The 16,811-nt window shown below is 44.0% G+C and overlaps 2 protein-coding genes across 3 annotated transcripts in view; one reads left to right on the top strand and one right to left on the bottom strand.

The window, feature by feature from the left end:
* Positions 1–2,628: 2,628 nt before the first annotated feature.
* s1pr3a (sphingosine-1-phosphate receptor 3a) lies at positions 2,629–5,904 on the top strand. Its single transcript, XM_030048764.1, has 2 exons — positions 2,629–2,871; positions 3,669–5,904. Exon 2 carries the CDS (start codon positions 3,780–3,782, stop codon positions 4,980–4,982), a length of 1,203 nt encoding a protein of 400 aa, XP_029904624.1. The 5' UTR covers positions 2,629–2,871; positions 3,669–3,779; the 3' UTR covers positions 4,983–5,904.
* A 5,292-nt stretch (positions 5,905–11,196) lies between these two features.
* The window catches only part of shdb (Src homology 2 domain containing transforming protein D, b), a 29,262-nt gene continuing 23,647 nt past the window's right edge, over positions 11,197–16,811 (bottom strand). For both annotated transcript variants that reach the window (XM_030050459.1, XM_030050461.1), the window contains 2 exons: positions 15,053–15,172; positions 11,197–12,858 (listed from right to left, as the gene is read on the bottom strand). In XM_030050459.1, the coding sequence (XP_029906319.1) occupies positions 12,672–12,858; positions 15,053–15,172 (307 nt within the window). In that variant the 3' untranslated portion in view covers positions 11,197–12,671. The remainder of the gene's footprint in view (positions 12,859–15,052; positions 15,173–16,811) is intronic.

Here is a 16,811-nt window from a genome sequence, read left to right as displayed (position 1 = left end):
TTATTCTGATCCGATTCAACAAAAACCAAACACAAAAAAGGGAAAGATAGGCAGTTTAATAGAACAGAACAGACAACAATGAAATGAAAAGAGGATAAGAGGTGCAGTCCATTCGGTGTCATTTGGTTAATTCTACCCAAATCACCTTACAATATCATCAGTGCTCAGACAGGAAAATAATAACTGGGACCAATGGGAATTATAAGTGGCAGTGTCAATGCCTGCTCCTTTCTCTATCTATTGAGCTAAAGAGTCTAAAAGAATCAAAACCAACATTACATGCATATAAGCAAGCATAAGACCTGTCTTCCTCCTCTACTATTTTACCACATACATATCCATTTTTGTCCCTGCATTCTTTAAGCAATTCAGTCAAAAAGGTCCAATCCAATCATATAAAGCATTTTATATGAAACTCAAGGATCTCGCGGTCACCAATCTGATCACAAGCATTGCTTTTATTCTTTTATGAAGCTTCTCTTTGTTGTTTAAGTTGAAGATGGAGAGCTTGTTTTTTCTGCTCTTTATTAAACTATGTTAAATATTATCAAAGAATGAAGAGATCCAAGGCCCCACCAAGTCACACTGACTTTAACCTGAGTTCTGTTTCTGTCCCAGTCCTCTCAACTTTTTTTCCCCCCACTCTCTGAAACTGTCCTCTCTGCCTCCCTGTCAGTTTTTTTTTTTTGACCTCTGTCCCAGCCTGAATGTGAAACCAGCCTCTCCCCAGGGTGTTCTACAGTAACTAATGTCAGTGGCCGTGATGTGGGAACATTATAAAGAAACGCCTGGCATAAACACACAACGAGTGGTAATAGCCCCCACCCTACTTCTCCACCCACTGCACCATTCAGTGGTTGGAATAATGGATTGTACCCCCTGTCATTTGGGAATACTATGGGAATGTGCATTCTGTTCTGTATACACAACGCGAGGCCAACTCAGAGCAGAGCGGGAAGGGCAAATTGGCTGAGCCGATGAGGAGGTCAGAAGCAGTCAGACGCAGTCCTCTGCCTGTCTGCAAGTCCCATCTATGACACCCACATCCAGCTGTGGTTTCTGCTTTGCCTCCTCCTCCTCCTTCAGCTGGCTGATCAAGTCACGCATCACTGTGTTTCACAGCGTTACCAGGAAAAGATGTGATACTGTGGAGACCAGTTTGGTACCCAGGGGTGTAGGTTAGGTGCAGCATGAAATTTCATGACACAAAACTTAAGCTTTATTTGTACAGTGAAGGTTGACAGCACACCCACTCTTTTCAGAAATACCCCACAGTTACACACAGTGCCCACATAGGAGTTTCCAAGCATCACTGCCACCTTATACTGCCGGTTACCTTGGGGGCTCAAGGTCATCTTATTCTTTGCTTATGTTTTCTCTACAATGGAGATTCCTTCAACCCTTTCCAGTTATCACTGTCCTTTCAGTTCTGTTCGCAGAGCAGCCTGACAACCTTTTAGTCTACTTGCAGTGGCCACAACTGCCCACAGGATGATATAATAACCTGTTCAAGACCTGCCCTGCCCTTTGGAGCTTGACATGCAATGTGAAGAGTCCAGGTTCAACAACCCGCCCCTACACACACATGCACACCACCCATTTCTATATTTAGCTTCCCAGACTCTTGTCTGCCGCTTATCTAATGTATGACTCGCTCTTCCTGAATAAAGCGAATAAAGTGCATAAAAGGAGAAGGATAGTGTGACTCTTCCATCCCCATCCATTCCACTCGGTTCCAGTGGGAGAGGTCTGACCTATCTCACACACTGCAGGGGCAGAGGGAGCCAGCCATCCTTCATTTTGAACATGAAAAACAATGTCTGATCAAAGCACGGATATATCAGGGCTTGTAACTGCCTCTTGACCTGCCGGTGGTGGGGGTAAATACCATTGAAAGGCAAACAAACAAAGCCTCATATGTCAGCTTGCATGTTTTCAGAAACTGGTTGAATCTTGATATCACTTATGTGCTTTTTCCAAACTCTGACTGGCTGACAGTATTGGTTTAGAATGCCTCATTAATTTTTTAAACCCTAAAAATTTGGACCCAACTTGGGACATCAAGATCTGTTCTTTTTTTAAATGTACTCAGTAATATGAACCAAAGTGAGTTACCCAACAGGAAAGGCAAAGCTATACAGGGTTATTTAAGGATGACACAACATGAAGGTGCAAAATACCTGTCTAGAAAGGCAAGGCCTGGGGCTATTATATAAATTGCTATTGTGTGTCAGGACAAGTGTAGCAATTGTATGACACATTGGAGGAGACAAATGGGCCTGTCTCAGTCATCACCAGTCATCTCCTTACAAGAAGATGACTGGTGATTACTGTATACATCACATATATATTATATTTATACATGTATTTATACATGTATAAATCCATGTATAGTATAGTACAAAAACAAAGCAAGCAAATATCTCATATTTATATGGCTATGTAAAAAAGCAACATGAACACAGAAATGACACGTCTTTACAACGTTTTAGCATCTGGCATGATGAAACACATGGCTTTGACCCCTCCTGACTCATAATTGGTGGTAAATGGAGGGGTACGGGATGATCCCACCCCTCACCGGCTGAGAGGCGTGAGAGCGGGACGCTCAGAGCTGGGACGGGACACGGTGCCTAGAGGACGCTGATAACGGGACACAACACTACAGTGGGAGTTTGGAAGATGTTGCGACCCTCCTAAACTTTCACGAGGACAAAGGCGAGATATGGAATTTGGGCTGCGGATCGGATATACACTTTCGACAAACGCGCATTTTGAATCAGCACAAATCTGAGGGAAAATAAGCCTCCAAATCCTGAATATCTCACTATCCAGCTGGGATGTTAAGTTACACGCCGATGACACAAACAGGTATGGTCAATTCACTATATTAATAAACATATAGTTGCGCATTTCTGTTGCTGTATAGATCTGTGCGCCATCAGATTCTCACAGTTTCCAGGATGCGAGCACCGTTAATGCTTGACCACCTTTTCCAAAACAGGAAGGTTACTCAGACTTAAATGGGTTTGGCATTTTGTCTTGTGGAAACTTACATATGGGACAATGATAAGGTCAAGCCAAACGTTGATAAAATGCTGCCAATTGCACTGTATTTTTGTTTTGATAGTTGTAAGACTAATTACACTGATAGGCTATCATTCGTTTTTTTTTTTTTGTTTTGTTTTTTTTTTTTTGTTTGTTTTTTTGAATAATTTATGGGTAGGGTCCAACACAGAAAGTTTGTTTCTTTATTAGCCTCAGTCAATTTCAGGATTAGCTTCCATGAACACACCGTTTCAGGGCCATTATGAAACTTTTTGTCTAATTTTTCACTTTTCACTCACAGTACTCCCGTATATCTATGATGAGTGACGTTTATAGCACGACACATTCAGACACTAAAGTACAGTATTTAGCCTACAGTTTGTTAAGTGAATATGTGTTAAGAGATGCCACTGTTATAGAGCAATAGTAAAATATAAAAGAACCTGTAACCTGCATAATATAAAACACATTCTGGAATAATAATCTATTTTACAGTGTTTCTTCATACTATTCTAACCTGTATGTCATTTAAATTAACAACAATGTTGTCGGCTCTAATTTATGTGACTTTGGAGAACTGAATGTAAATTTTTGCCTTATGCGCTGCATTGACTTGACAGGTCTTTGACTGGGCTGTGAGATGCCACTGGTCACATTGCCAGGTCAACTAGCCAGTCCTCCCTCTGCTGTGTCCAGTGCAGTGGCGCCCTCTGCTGTGTGACTGAGGAAGCATGGGGAACATAGTGGAGGAAGGCATGAACGCTGTCATCGTCAACCACTACAACCACTCCGGGAAGTGGGACCGGCCTCGCAGCAGCGGGGCCTGTAAGATGGCTGTGCTGCTCCTCATATGTGTGCTGATCGTTTTGGAGAACGTCACCGTTCTGCTGGCCCTGTGGAGGAACAAGCGCTTCCACAGCCGCATGTACTTTCTCATTGGCAACCTGGCACTGTCAGATCTTCTGGCTGGGGTGGCCTACGTGGTTAATATCTTCACCTCAGGACGCAATACTTTCTTCCTGACCCCGCCCCAGTGGCTGGCCCGAGAGGGGAGCATGTTTGTTGCTCTCAGTGCTTCCACATTCAGCCTTTTGGCCATTGGGATTGAGAGGCACATGACTATGGTGCGTCTGCGGCCATGTGAGGCAGCTGGTCGGGGAAGACTCCTAGGGCTGCTGGGGGCCTGCTGGGCGGTGTCGGTGCTGCTCAGCTCTCTGCCCAGCCTGGGCTGGAACTGCCTCGATGACCTGACCTCCTGCTCCACAGTGCTGCCGTTGTACGCCAAGAGCTACGTGGCCTTCTGCATCAGTGTCTTCAGTGCCCTGTTGGTGGCCATCGTCATCCTCTACATCAGGATTTACCGCCTGGTGACCTCCAGCGGACGCAGGGTGAGCAGCAGGCCCTCAGAGCGCTCGCTGGCCCTACTGCGGACAGTGGTGATTGTTCTTGGGGTGTTTGTCATGTGCTGGGCCCCCCTGTTCCTTCTCTTGCTGCTGGATGTAGGTTGCAGCCCAGATAGCTGCCCTGTGCTCTACCAAGTGGACTGGTTCATCGCCTTGGCTGTGCTCAACTCAGCCCTCAACCCCCTCATATATACCCTATCCAGCAGGGAGATGAGGGCTGCCTTCTTCCGTTTGCTGTGCTGCTGTCAGACCAATATGGAGTCCACCGGGACACCAATGGCAGGCAACCCCCATCTAGGCACCATCATCCCCACGGCAGAGAACAGCAAGTCCAGTTTGGGTGGAGTCGGGGGCAGTGGGGCTTGCAAGTCCACTCTGAATAGAGTGAACAGAGTGCCTACTCCCTTGCACTCTGACAGCAAGCATGGCGATCCTTCCGCCCCCGCTGTGCAATACCCCTCTGGACCCGCTGACCTGCTGTCAGCTGTGCTAGTCAAGGCCGGGGCGCTGCCTTCCCTCAGCAAGTTCTGACTTCACTGAGACTTTACAGTCATACAGCACTACACACAAAGAACTGACATAGACACTTTTTGTTTGTTCACTGTGGTCTATATAAAACGGATGAGTTAAAGTTCTGACTCAGAAGCAAAGACATTTCATTTGAGCCGAATAAATCCACAAAGTTGACTGCTTTGTGCGTTGTAGATTAGAGTACATCATGTAAAGCCACTATTTACAGCAATTATTCACAGCAATAGAATAATCCAAATGTTGCGCCTGTCTTATGCAATAATTTGTACTCATATTTCAGAACGATGAAATATGTTTGTTTGAGTTTCATGGAGATGGAATAAGCCAAGATTAAAAAACAAAAAGCTCTCATCAAAGAGTGACTTGGTTTGCTCCATGTCTGTGAAACTAGTCTTATTACTGCTTCAAAGAAGTCATAATTTTAGAGTATTATTTAGCTTTATCAGTGTTTGCCAGTGTTTTATGTCAGTGATGGTTGTTTGAAGGAGCAAAAGATGAAACTGGGGCACTTTTTTGCATGTGCTATATACAAGTATTCTTGAATCACCTGCCTTTTCGCTCACTATTTGACTCTGTAAACTATTTATTTTCCATGAAAACCTTTGACCTTTGAGTACTATAAACTGTGTGGTATATTTTTTGCTTTGTGTGCATAAAAAACCCATCACGGTACAGAGGAGTTCCACATTGACTTTGTTATGATTTGAGGTGAAGTGCGAGTCAAAAACCGTCTCTCACAGACAGTTCTGCCGGTTCAACAGCACATCTAGAAACCACTCACACATCCACTAACCACTAGTGAGTAGGAGTGTTGGATTTGAATTATTTAATGGTGGTAGACTGTAAATGACATTTCAGCCTAGGGTGGTGTAGTGCCTAATATCATTACATTCCAAACTGAATAAAATCCTATTCCCTTTTATGAGATTTTCACTTGTGTCATGTTGTTATATTAAATCAATGACCTGTCTGCTTTTACCTCCTGCCACCCCCACCCCTTGTTCCTTTCCACTGACATCCTTTGTATTGATAAATATCTCACCTTTACATTTATTTTCTTTTTTGTCCTGGTGATTCTTGTCTAATCTTTCCCATGTAGGCTATAGCAGATGTCAGCTCACACATCAGCCTTGTGTAGTCAAGGTCTATATTGAACCAAAGCCTTCTGTCACGTATATTCATATAGAAAGGCTCTGATCTGTCACTTTATTGTGTGGTACTCACAAAGGAGGTAAAAAAAAAATCTCATCAGATCAGATCACTTTTTTTGCATTTAGTATGCTAAAAGCTCATTGATGTTCTCTTATTCTCACTCATAGACAGACCCGGGGCAAACAGTGCTAAATAATGCAAATAACTGTGCTTCTTTTAACCTGTAGGGATCACCAGCTTGGTAGTGTCACTTTGTGTTTGGTAAGGTCTCATGAAAAGAATATTTACTTCCTTGAATTGTCAAATAATTCCAGTAAGTTGTATGGGTTTTCTGGCACTTAACCCCACCATTTAGCACCTTTTGAAAAACTGAAAAACTATTTGGCTTAGGTCTGGTCACATGTTGCCATGAGTGGGTAATTCCTTTGACAAATATTTTTTCTGGTTAGAACCAGTATTGTTAACCCAGGATTTCATTTTTGGACTTTGTCTTTGGAGGGAATTTTCACTCCGGACTAATTTGCAATTTATGCCCAAAAATAGCAACTGGGTTTGTTGTGATGTTGTGAAAAGTCGTGTCACTGTTTAATGTCTGGATAGATGGATGGGGTGTAGGAGCAGTTTGTTTTCATGATAAATGATCATAACAAAAAACTCCAAATACTGCATGCCTACTTTTGCCCTAGAAAATCTGATGCGGCGGAGGTTACTTTGAATTGCAGATGGGGTTTAATTTAGACTAACTGATTGATACAAAGGCCTGTGTGAGCTGGTTGCAAAAGAGTTTGCTGATCTTTATAGGGCACTGCACAGGAAAAAAGCAGACAGCAGCTGACAGACTGGCATTTCATGCTCACCTCAGCTGAGGGATGTGCCCCTGCTCCACACTTCCACTTCTGATGAAAAGAGACAGCAAGAATTCAATACCAGCCGTACATTTCCAGCTTAAAGGTCACTGAAGGCTTCCTGTCAGAAATGTTTTAATGTTCCCTTCCCCGAATTAGCTGTTTTATGACTGTGGCCTCATGCCATCCGAAAGATTAGGAAATGTCAAAATGTTGAACTGTGCGAGAAGCAAACTCATTTGGAGTGAACCACTTTCCCACATCCATTTCCTCATCCACTTTAGATGAGACTGAAATTTTTTCACTGAGAGGTAACCACATTGCAACAACATGGGAGAAAGGTATAAGAATATAGGTACAACCGTGCACCTGAAAACTCATCAAAACGAGCACATGATTTAATCATTTCAAATCAAAATAAAGGGAAGAAATGAAGATTTGAATCCTTTAAAAATTCATGGCCCAAATGATGAACTTGGCTTTTATCTTTATTTTCCTTTTTCCTTGCTCCCCCTCTTTTTTTCTAAATTAAACAAAAAGACAAAACAGGCTCACCTAAAATCCCCTTTTCTTCATCTCATTTTGTTTGTACTGGTAAGTTATGGATATCATAGATTCCATTTCTCCACATGGGTGCAACAAACCATCATAAACAGCAGCATGCAGTAAGTGGGTCAAACACCTTAATAAATCATGTTAACTAAATAGGCGTCACCGGTCTTCTTTGAGGATTTAGACACGGTGGATTTGTGTCATTCTCTGTGCACAAAGCCTATTTGCATATGACTAATGTGAACACGGCAGAGGACAAGGGAATCACACCACCCCATGTCACCATCATCCTGTGCATGCGTGTGCGAGCATGTGCATTTGCATTTGTGTTAGTGTGGGGGGGCATTTGTGTGTGCAGGCATATGTGTGTGTGTGTGTGTGTTTGTGTGTGAGTGTACACCTGAAGTAGTGTGTGTGGGTGCCCATGCATTTGTTAGGAAGCACAAAGACTCCATCTGGTTTAAACCACTGAATGTGCCAGTTTGAAACACTTGTGTCGTTCTGAAGTCCACCGGCTCCCTTTTGAAGCAGCTTTCAGGCGGAGAGGGGCCAGCCGGAGAGGGGCGAGGGGTCCCGTCTGAGGCTGTCGCTCTCACACAGCAGAGTCCCAGCTCATCCTGCTGAGGCCATTCTCTTCTCCACAGCCCGATCCTGCTGCTCTCACCAAGAGGAGACACAGACACTGACATTCATCTGTTGAGGGATGATTCTCCCTCCCTGCCTCCCTTCTGCAGCTCACCAATCCAATGCAGTGTAATTACATGAGGAACAATAAAAGTGGAGAGACCCAGGCAGAGTTCGGCGATAAGCTCCCCAGGATCAGAGGGCTTTATCCGGGGAGCAGCTGGGAACAGGCTGGGGGAGCAGGGCAAAGGTCACTTCATGGTAGGATACTGAAGGATCTGGCTGAGATTTGGGATGGTGGCCACTCATTCTTGGATTCCCCCAGCACATCCTGCTGCTTTTAATTCACCTGTCAAAGACTGATCATACACTGATGCATAGCAAAATGGAAATGAAACTCAGAGGAGTGCCTGTGAGACTACTGAAGGTGCAAATGAAATATTTTAACCAGATATTCACCATAGCATCCTGAATTACAAGGCATCACTGTGTGCACTTTAGTGGGTCACAGCTTGGGCTCCAGTAACATCAAGGGGGTTCTAATTGCTATCACATGAGTGCCTGTGTGTCTCTTTAATGGTCCACAACATGAAAACGTTTGATAGCTGGTGTTCTACAGTGTTGTACGGAGGTGTAACGATTATGTACCGAAACCAAACACCATGATCCTGCAAGTGCACTGAACGGTACGTGTACGATTGTTTTTTCACCGCTTCTTTTGAACACAACATGAAATTACAAGCAAACACATTCATAATATAGACCATTTAACACTGCTTTTGATAAATAATGATATTAAGGCTGATAACTGACTTTTCCACAAGGCATTCTGTTGCCACCACCTGCAAAAATCCCTTGACAGAATTTTGGCAAAAGCCCCATTCAGGCACAGGTTTAAATTAAAAAAGAAAGGCTTTGAATTCTCAGTCAGTTCCGTTTTGTCAAACCAAACTGTGATACAGACCAAACCCTGCAAAGGGGGAACAATGATACCCCTAGTATATTTAACTCCCAACTCTTGTGGTGAGCCACTGAATACCATGCTGTCATTACAGATAGGTGGCAGAAGCGGATAAGCAATCATCTTTTCTCCCCCTGTGCCCCCTTAACCACCCACCCAAATTCATCCACACGCTATCAACACGCTGACAACTTCCCCACTTTTCTCCACCCCCCTCCCCAGCGCTGCAGCTGCTTCCTTCTAGAGCCCCTCTCTGATTGCAGTCTCCAGGGCCCGGTGGCGTGCACACACCTGCTCAGACTGGCTTCCAACCCTATATCCACCATGCCTGCCTGCCACAACTGCAGGGATTAGCGTGTCTGGGACGGGGGATATATGAGAGGGAGGACGGCGGTCTTGGCCTGACATGAGTGTCCCTCGCTTGTGGCATTGAGCGTGTGTGTACAGCTGGCTGATTCTCTGCTCTGTGCATGCAAGCAGCCTGGAGCTTTTTGTGTACGTTGTGTGAGAAAGGATGGTGGGCCTAGGGTAATGCTACCCACGAGGCAGTGAGAGACAGAGAAGTGAACACATGTATTTCTTAATACTATACATCATATTGTGTCTGTTTGGGGGAATATTACCTGAAGCTTCATCAGGTCTTCAGGCTTCAAGTATTACCATTTTGTTTGCTATGAATTTAGGTGATGGACTCCCTTGTTTTATTATTATTATCATTATTGTTGTTGTTGTTGTTGTTATTATTATTATTATTATTATTATTATTATTTCCTGGTTATTTTCTAATGATAGGGGTCCTTTTTATAATGGTGAAGATTTCAATGTTTTATTTCTGTCTATATTGCTCATTAGCTTGTGTTTGCTTCCATGGGATCTATACATCTGTATGCATGAGTTTGGGAGCACTTGTGTCTGACAGTGTCCCTGGGCATGTGTGTTAGTGTGTGCATGTGTGCATGTATGTCTGCTTGACATTTTCTCTGGCACTATGGCGATCACAGGTGTTCATTCCTCCAAGCTTGTCTGATAGATTACCAGCTGCTGTCACTGCATAATCATCGACACACACCACAGACCCCATATTACACACATTCTGACAGCTGCACATGCACATGATCACACGCATTCACAGACATTTCATTCCTTACGTACAACAGGACAGTGATTTGTGATGGAATGGAGGTGCAAGTTGCTCCAGTGTGCACACATGCAACCATGACACCTCATGCAGCCTACCATAAGTTAGCAAATGGAAATGGTTTTAGCACACTTACACACACACACACACAAGCAGAGTTAAGGTAAGAGCTAAACAAAAGCTAGTGAATGTGAGCGTGATTTTTGTTTGATTTTTACATGCTGCACTGCTACTGTCGTTATTATTCATATTCCTCCCCAGGGAGGCTTGTTTGAGAAATGGGACCATAGCAGCCTCCTTCCCATCTCTCTCTCTCTCTCTCTCTTACAGTCACAAACACCCACGCACCCACCCACCCACCCACACACACACACACACACACACACCCACACATACACATACACACATAAACACCTACACACACTTGTTTGGAGTCTTGTTTGAGAAATCAGCCAAGCAGCTTCCCCCTCCTCCTCCCCTCTTCCACTTTCTCTCTCTCTCTCTCTCTCCTTTCCCTCTCTCCTTCCCTCTCTCTGTCTTTCCCCTCCACAGAGAGTGATCCAGCTCTTCTCCTCTCTCCGTCACGCGGGTAATCAGCCTCCACTATTTCATTTGGCTCTGTAATGAAAGCAATCCCAGTGCCTTTCACTGCAGCGCAGCCCAAATAATGAGGGCTGCCTCACCCCTCCTCAGCCTCACCTCACCCCCGTCTCTCACCCTCTCCCTCCCACTACCCTGCTGTTAATGGATGAAGGAAAGCATGTGTGTGTGTGTGTGTGTGTGTATGTGTGGGTGTGTGTTGGAGTATGCGAAGCGTGCCATCTTGCCAAATCCTTTGTGCTTCTTCTCCTACTCTGGGCTGCGAAGAACCTAATATCTATTGTCTCACTACTTTTAAGTGTATTCCTTTTGAACCAGATACAATAACAATTGAGCCACACAGAGTCTTCAAAAACACTTTATTGTTTTCAGCACAAGTGAAATGCTTCAACACAGCAGGTAAATGAGGCAACCTGTCAAATTGTAGTACTAGAGACAGAAAATGACCATAATATTAATTAAGACAACCCAGGCGATATATTATAGTAGGTTAACAAACAGTTGAAATCATTTTTCCATTTGTCATGGTTAATATGTGTCCGGTGCACTTTGGCTCTCATTTTAAGCCACATAACACTGCAACCAGGCAGTGGCCTTGGGAATCCATTCCAGATGGCAAACATTTCACTCAAGTCCAACTAGCCGACCAGCGTGAAATTGATTGGGCAGCCAAAATTCTGGGATCAAAGACACTTATGTAGGAACTGTGAGATTTGGGCCAACATTCACAACGTCTCTGAGTTTCTCAGAGCGATCAATGATTCCTGATGAGCACCCCTTTGCTTTAGATGGGGCCTGTGGCACAGTTTCCAAGCTGGGCTTTCAGTCAGTGGAAGGAAGATGACGTCAGTGACAAGTTTCATTTTGCAAACCCTGCAAAGCATTGTCTACTGAATGCAATGCAGGGAAACGACAAGAGATACAGGTCAGCAAGGTCAACACAAATACCAACAAAAAACAGCCCCTCTGTAAACCTACTAGGGACATGGAGACACATAGTCAAGCAAGTTTGTAACATTTAGCAGCATGACAGTATAGAACAGATTAGTCTACAGACTGGAGTCAAAACAAGAGACAGTCATCCCATCCGCTACAGTACAGGTATATGTTTGTGCAGGAGAATTTGATATATGACTGCTGTTGGGCCTTATATCTTCCAAAAATAGCATTATTTTCAACTGACAACCATGAATTTTCTGAAATTTACAATGCATTTTCAAATTTACAAAAAGGTTTCCAAAGCTCAAGAGTTTAAAAAGTCCAAACGGAAACATGACAATCTGTGAAAATAGAGGTTGAACTGTCTTCACTTGACAACAGCAATATCTACCGGTGTGATGGAGTGTTTTTTGTGGGACGACAGTATTTCAATTTGAATCTTCTGCAGGGCCTCTCTGGGCTGGGGCTGCGAGGAAATAGGATGGGAGTTAGAATATGCAATCTCGCTCATTTTTCTTTGACCTCATTCCTCTGTCGTTTTGTAGAAATGTGAATGATAAGTAAAAAGCAAAGGAACAATCTGAGATGCCCTGAACTCAGCCTCCTTGGTCCAGAGAGGAGATGAGAGCGAGGCATAAAATTACAGTATTGCATTTCATGTGAACTGATCCCCCACATGTTTGAAACACTTGGCACGAGCACAACAGCAGGGGTGGGTGAGGGCACTGGCCACTGATGTGATGAATCACTGAAAAATACTCCAGTCCAAGGAGAACGGAGCACTGGCAGTCCACTGGGACGATCCCATTGAAACATTCAAGTCAATCAAGTCTGGAGTGTCTGATCACAATGAAAGGTCCAGGAGGAGCTGGAGCCCATCAGAGCGTCTGCACCAGCACAGGGAAGAGCAGGGAGAGGTGCTCGGCACCTCGGATTGGGAGTTTGTGTGTGGTGTAGAAGTGGATGACCTCTGGGATGGTGTCAAAGGGTGGGCTGTTCTGCCCCAGCACATATTTGCCATCTTTACACTGAGTGAACTTCATGTGCATGAAACCCTGACAGCTCCTGTGGACAAAGAAGAAGAAGGAAACGGAGAAAAGAGAGAACATGAAATATGGGGCACAAAAACCATCATGAGGCATGCGGAGCACTTTGTCACATAATGACACGGTGGAAATGACAAGGCTGGATATATCTCATCCACTTTTTTTCCTACACTTTTATGGCACATTTCTAACCAAGATTTAACACCGTGTCACAATATACGGCAAGATGAGGAGCGAGGGGAAGGAAGGAGGAGAGCTGGTGATGGATGGATGAATGGTGTATAGACTGTGAAAGGAGAGACAAAGGCAGTGATTACAGTATACACAAGGACAGAATAATAGGACACAGACAGAGAGAGAGAGCAAAAGAGAAAGCACTGTGAAAGTGGTTGAGCAAAGCCCGCTGCCCTCTGCTTTCCTCCCCTTTAAGAACCAGCCTGCCAGCGCGGGACCTTCCCTTTAAGCACAAGTCAGCCAGTTGTGATATATGTCTAATTGCAGAAGCAGAGGGAAAGACAAAGACGCAAACTGGCCAGTGCTCATCATTATTATGGTAAACCAAATGAAATAGAGCAGTGAGGAAGAGTGGAACACAAACACACACACACACACACACACACATATACTGACTGCAAGCCGAGTGGTATTTTATGATCATGCCACTGACTTCCTGAGCACTGAGAGCCGGGCACTTCATCACGTCAGCACTCCAAGTTGAGAGCATGCTTTCATCCACTCCTACTTGTTTTTGGGGGCTTCTTTGAATCTCACGGCACATTTCAGCCGAACATTGCTCTTTCATAAATATTCATGTTGGTTTAAAGCTGGCGAGCCTGTCTGTTTCAGCGCTGACTCACTTTGTACTGGCTCTCTGCTGTCACATTAATTTTGTCTCCATTTAGCAACCGCTGTCATGGCTCCCATTGTTCACATTACTGTGTCATTTTAAGGTACTATATAGGTGTGGTTAAGTTTTTTTTTTTTTTTTTTTCTCCAAGCAAAGATACAATACAACTGTAATGACACAAGCACATGGTTGCTGTATTAACAAAATTTCGCTGATCATTAGGAAACTGACCACTGGCATTAGGTGTTCAAGATGGATCCAGAAGCTTTTTTGAGTACTAGGCAGTTTCTTAAAAGCTTGCCAACCTATCACAGCATCTTTATAAAGACTAAACCGCTGCTTCTTTCCAATCTCTGCATAAGAGCTGAAGAGCGCAGTGACGGAAATGGTCATATTATCTCATTGTTTTTCAACTGCACATTCAGTTCAAAGATTCACTCAGTTCACATTGTGTCATGTTTTTTTATGACTCTGCAGTTCTGTTTCAACACAAGATGGTTCTTCCTCCCACGCAGCCAAAAACACACAGTGCTGACTGCGTCTGGAGTTTGGGCACTTATTCTGACCTTGTTACTGGAGGCAGTGTGTGTGTGTGTGTGTGTGTGTGTGTGTGTGTGTGTGTGTGTGTGTGCGCGCGTGTTAAACTGTCACTCTATCCTTGTACATGAGTAATGCATGAGCTTGTTTGTATGTCAGCACAACACGGTGACACTCTGTGCCTCCCCCCTTTTGCCTCTCCCTCTCTGCATCCCTCCCTCCCTCCCCGACTCCCTTCTTGTGTGGCCCACAGAAGGTAATTCATATTCATTAGTGATTAAGGGGAGGATGATGTGTGCGCTGAAGTGTGCTCTACCTGCCTGATTACCACTTAGAAGGCCCACTGGGGCAAAGGAAGAAGGCCACAGAGAGGGGGGGAAAGGAAGGGGGGCGAAGAGGGTGATGGGAGAGTGGGGCGAAAGAGGGGCGATGGATCATGGTAGTAATTACAAGCGAGAGATTTGACCACATAAGCAGTATTGCGCCCTGAAAATGAGTATCGGGAGAGGAATCAGCACGCCAATGATCTTAAGCTGGGGTGATGGAGGAGGGGAGAGAAAAAGAGGGAGGAGAGGAGAGACAGATGGAGAGGTGTGGAGAATGAGATATGAGATCAGTAACTCAGTTGGCTTTAAACCCAGGCATACACACACACACATACACGTGCACGCACACACACACATTCTTCAGTTACACAGCAGAAAAAGAAAAGTACATTCGATCAAACTGTAAACTTGTTTATCTGAGAATGAAATAGATGGTGCTCTAGCATTTGACCCCACGTTATGGTATTAGAGTGTGTGTACGAGTGTGTATGTGTGTGTCCTACCGTAGTGACAGGGAGTAGTCGCAGCGGCTGGTCTGACTGTTCCTCACCAAGTAGCTACACTCCTTACACAGCGTTAGCAGCGACTCTGCCTCCGAACGTGACAGCGCACCGTGGTACCATCTGACACACACACACATACACACATGAAGAAGAAAAAAAAAAATCAACAAGTCAGCTGCTTGTTTATCGTCAGTGGTAGTCTCCAACCCTTCCACAGTGGTAAAGCGTGGTAATAGTGCTTAAGTGGAGTGTGATTCCAACTTATTTTTAAATCTGCTGCTGTGGGAACTCAACAGTGGAAATGTAATTGTGCTTTGTGGCTGTGGGCTTCTGCAGCACAAAGTATTGTGTTGATTATTATAGCACTACAGCCCAGGATTATCCCTCCCCGGGGGGTGCCTGTGATTATGGGTGCAATGATGATACAATAAGTAGCTGTTGTAAGCGTGCACTATACTGAAATAGAGTTCTAACAATGCAAGAATTTCGACTTTGATTCCAATACTAAGTTTAAAGTCCCCCTTCCAGACATTTACAAAATCCCTAAAAACGAATCTCTGTTCATCAGTAGTACATATTTTGACAAGTGCATATTTTAGTGCCTTAAAATGGCTTAAATGTAGCTCTCAACCTTGCCCTCATTAAAAATTTGCAGAATGATGAATATGCAAATAGTACCCACCCTGCCTGCTGACAACTTGTAACCAGAGCTCTGTTCACAGGACGCAGAGGTCCTGTCCCGTGGTAGTTGTGAACATTGTGCCATATTTTATAACCGTGAAAATAAATTATTATTATTTTTTTTTTTTTCAGTGAATCTCTTAGTTGCACTAATATTGTTCATGTGAAACAGCAATTCTGTGTTGGTCTTGTTTTCTTTAAAAACAAAACACAATCAGACAGCAGTCCAACACCATGACCGGTGGAGCTGATGTTAGGCATCACCGTGTCAGCTGACAGGATTGGCTGTGGGATTTGTGACGTACCAAATCTAGCTGGCCTGGGGTTCGTCTGAATCTCAGATTTTAGGGGTGTGTACAGACACCTCCACCTTCATTGTGAAAACATCTCTCTAGTGGCAAACTTTGCTCACATACAAGCCAGTAGAAACAAGGTCAGACATTTTAGGGGACATAAACATAAGAAAAACATGTTTTTGAGTGGAGGAGGACTTTAATGATGATTTGTGGAGCCAGACAACCCAGCCAACAACCCTCTCATATTGCTCCTCTCTAAAATGTGCTCTTTTATCTAATTATCCCACAAATGCTGTGAGTTATTAATTATTCTGTGGTTAGTGGCACCGTACCATCAGATTTCCAAACTAATGTTATCAGGCCACGGCTTAAAAGATGCTGTCTTGACCCTCATGTGCTAGAGACCAATTTCAAATCTGCCTTTCTTATCCAAAATACCAGAAACAACCGTCACCAGGTGCACCACAGAAGTTCTTCTTAAAACTGTGGAAGACCCACACAACTTACACATAACTTACACATAACCCAGATAACTTAGTTACCTGAGTTGGAAATGAACTCTAAACACACTGTCTGCCAACCTACGTTCATGTTGATGACATGTTGTAAATCACCTTTTACATAAAAAACATCTAAAAAAAAAACATCTTTGCTGAGAGCAAATGTTGATTTTCTAAATGTAACTCTGCTCCTGCCAGCATATAAAAAGTGTTTGAGACAAAGTCTCAGACAGATTTTCAGCTTCTCCTCTGAGTCGGGACGGGCCGCTGGACTCTCCTCCG

The sequence above is a fragment of the Myripristis murdjan genome, chromosome 4 (assembly GCF_902150065.1).
Source record: "Myripristis murdjan chromosome 4, fMyrMur1.1, whole genome shotgun sequence".
Taxonomy (NCBI): Eukaryota; Metazoa; Chordata; class Actinopteri; order Holocentriformes; family Holocentridae; genus Myripristis; species Myripristis murdjan.
Note: the sequence above shows the minus strand (reverse complement) of the source record. Positions and strands in the feature narration are given on the sequence as shown.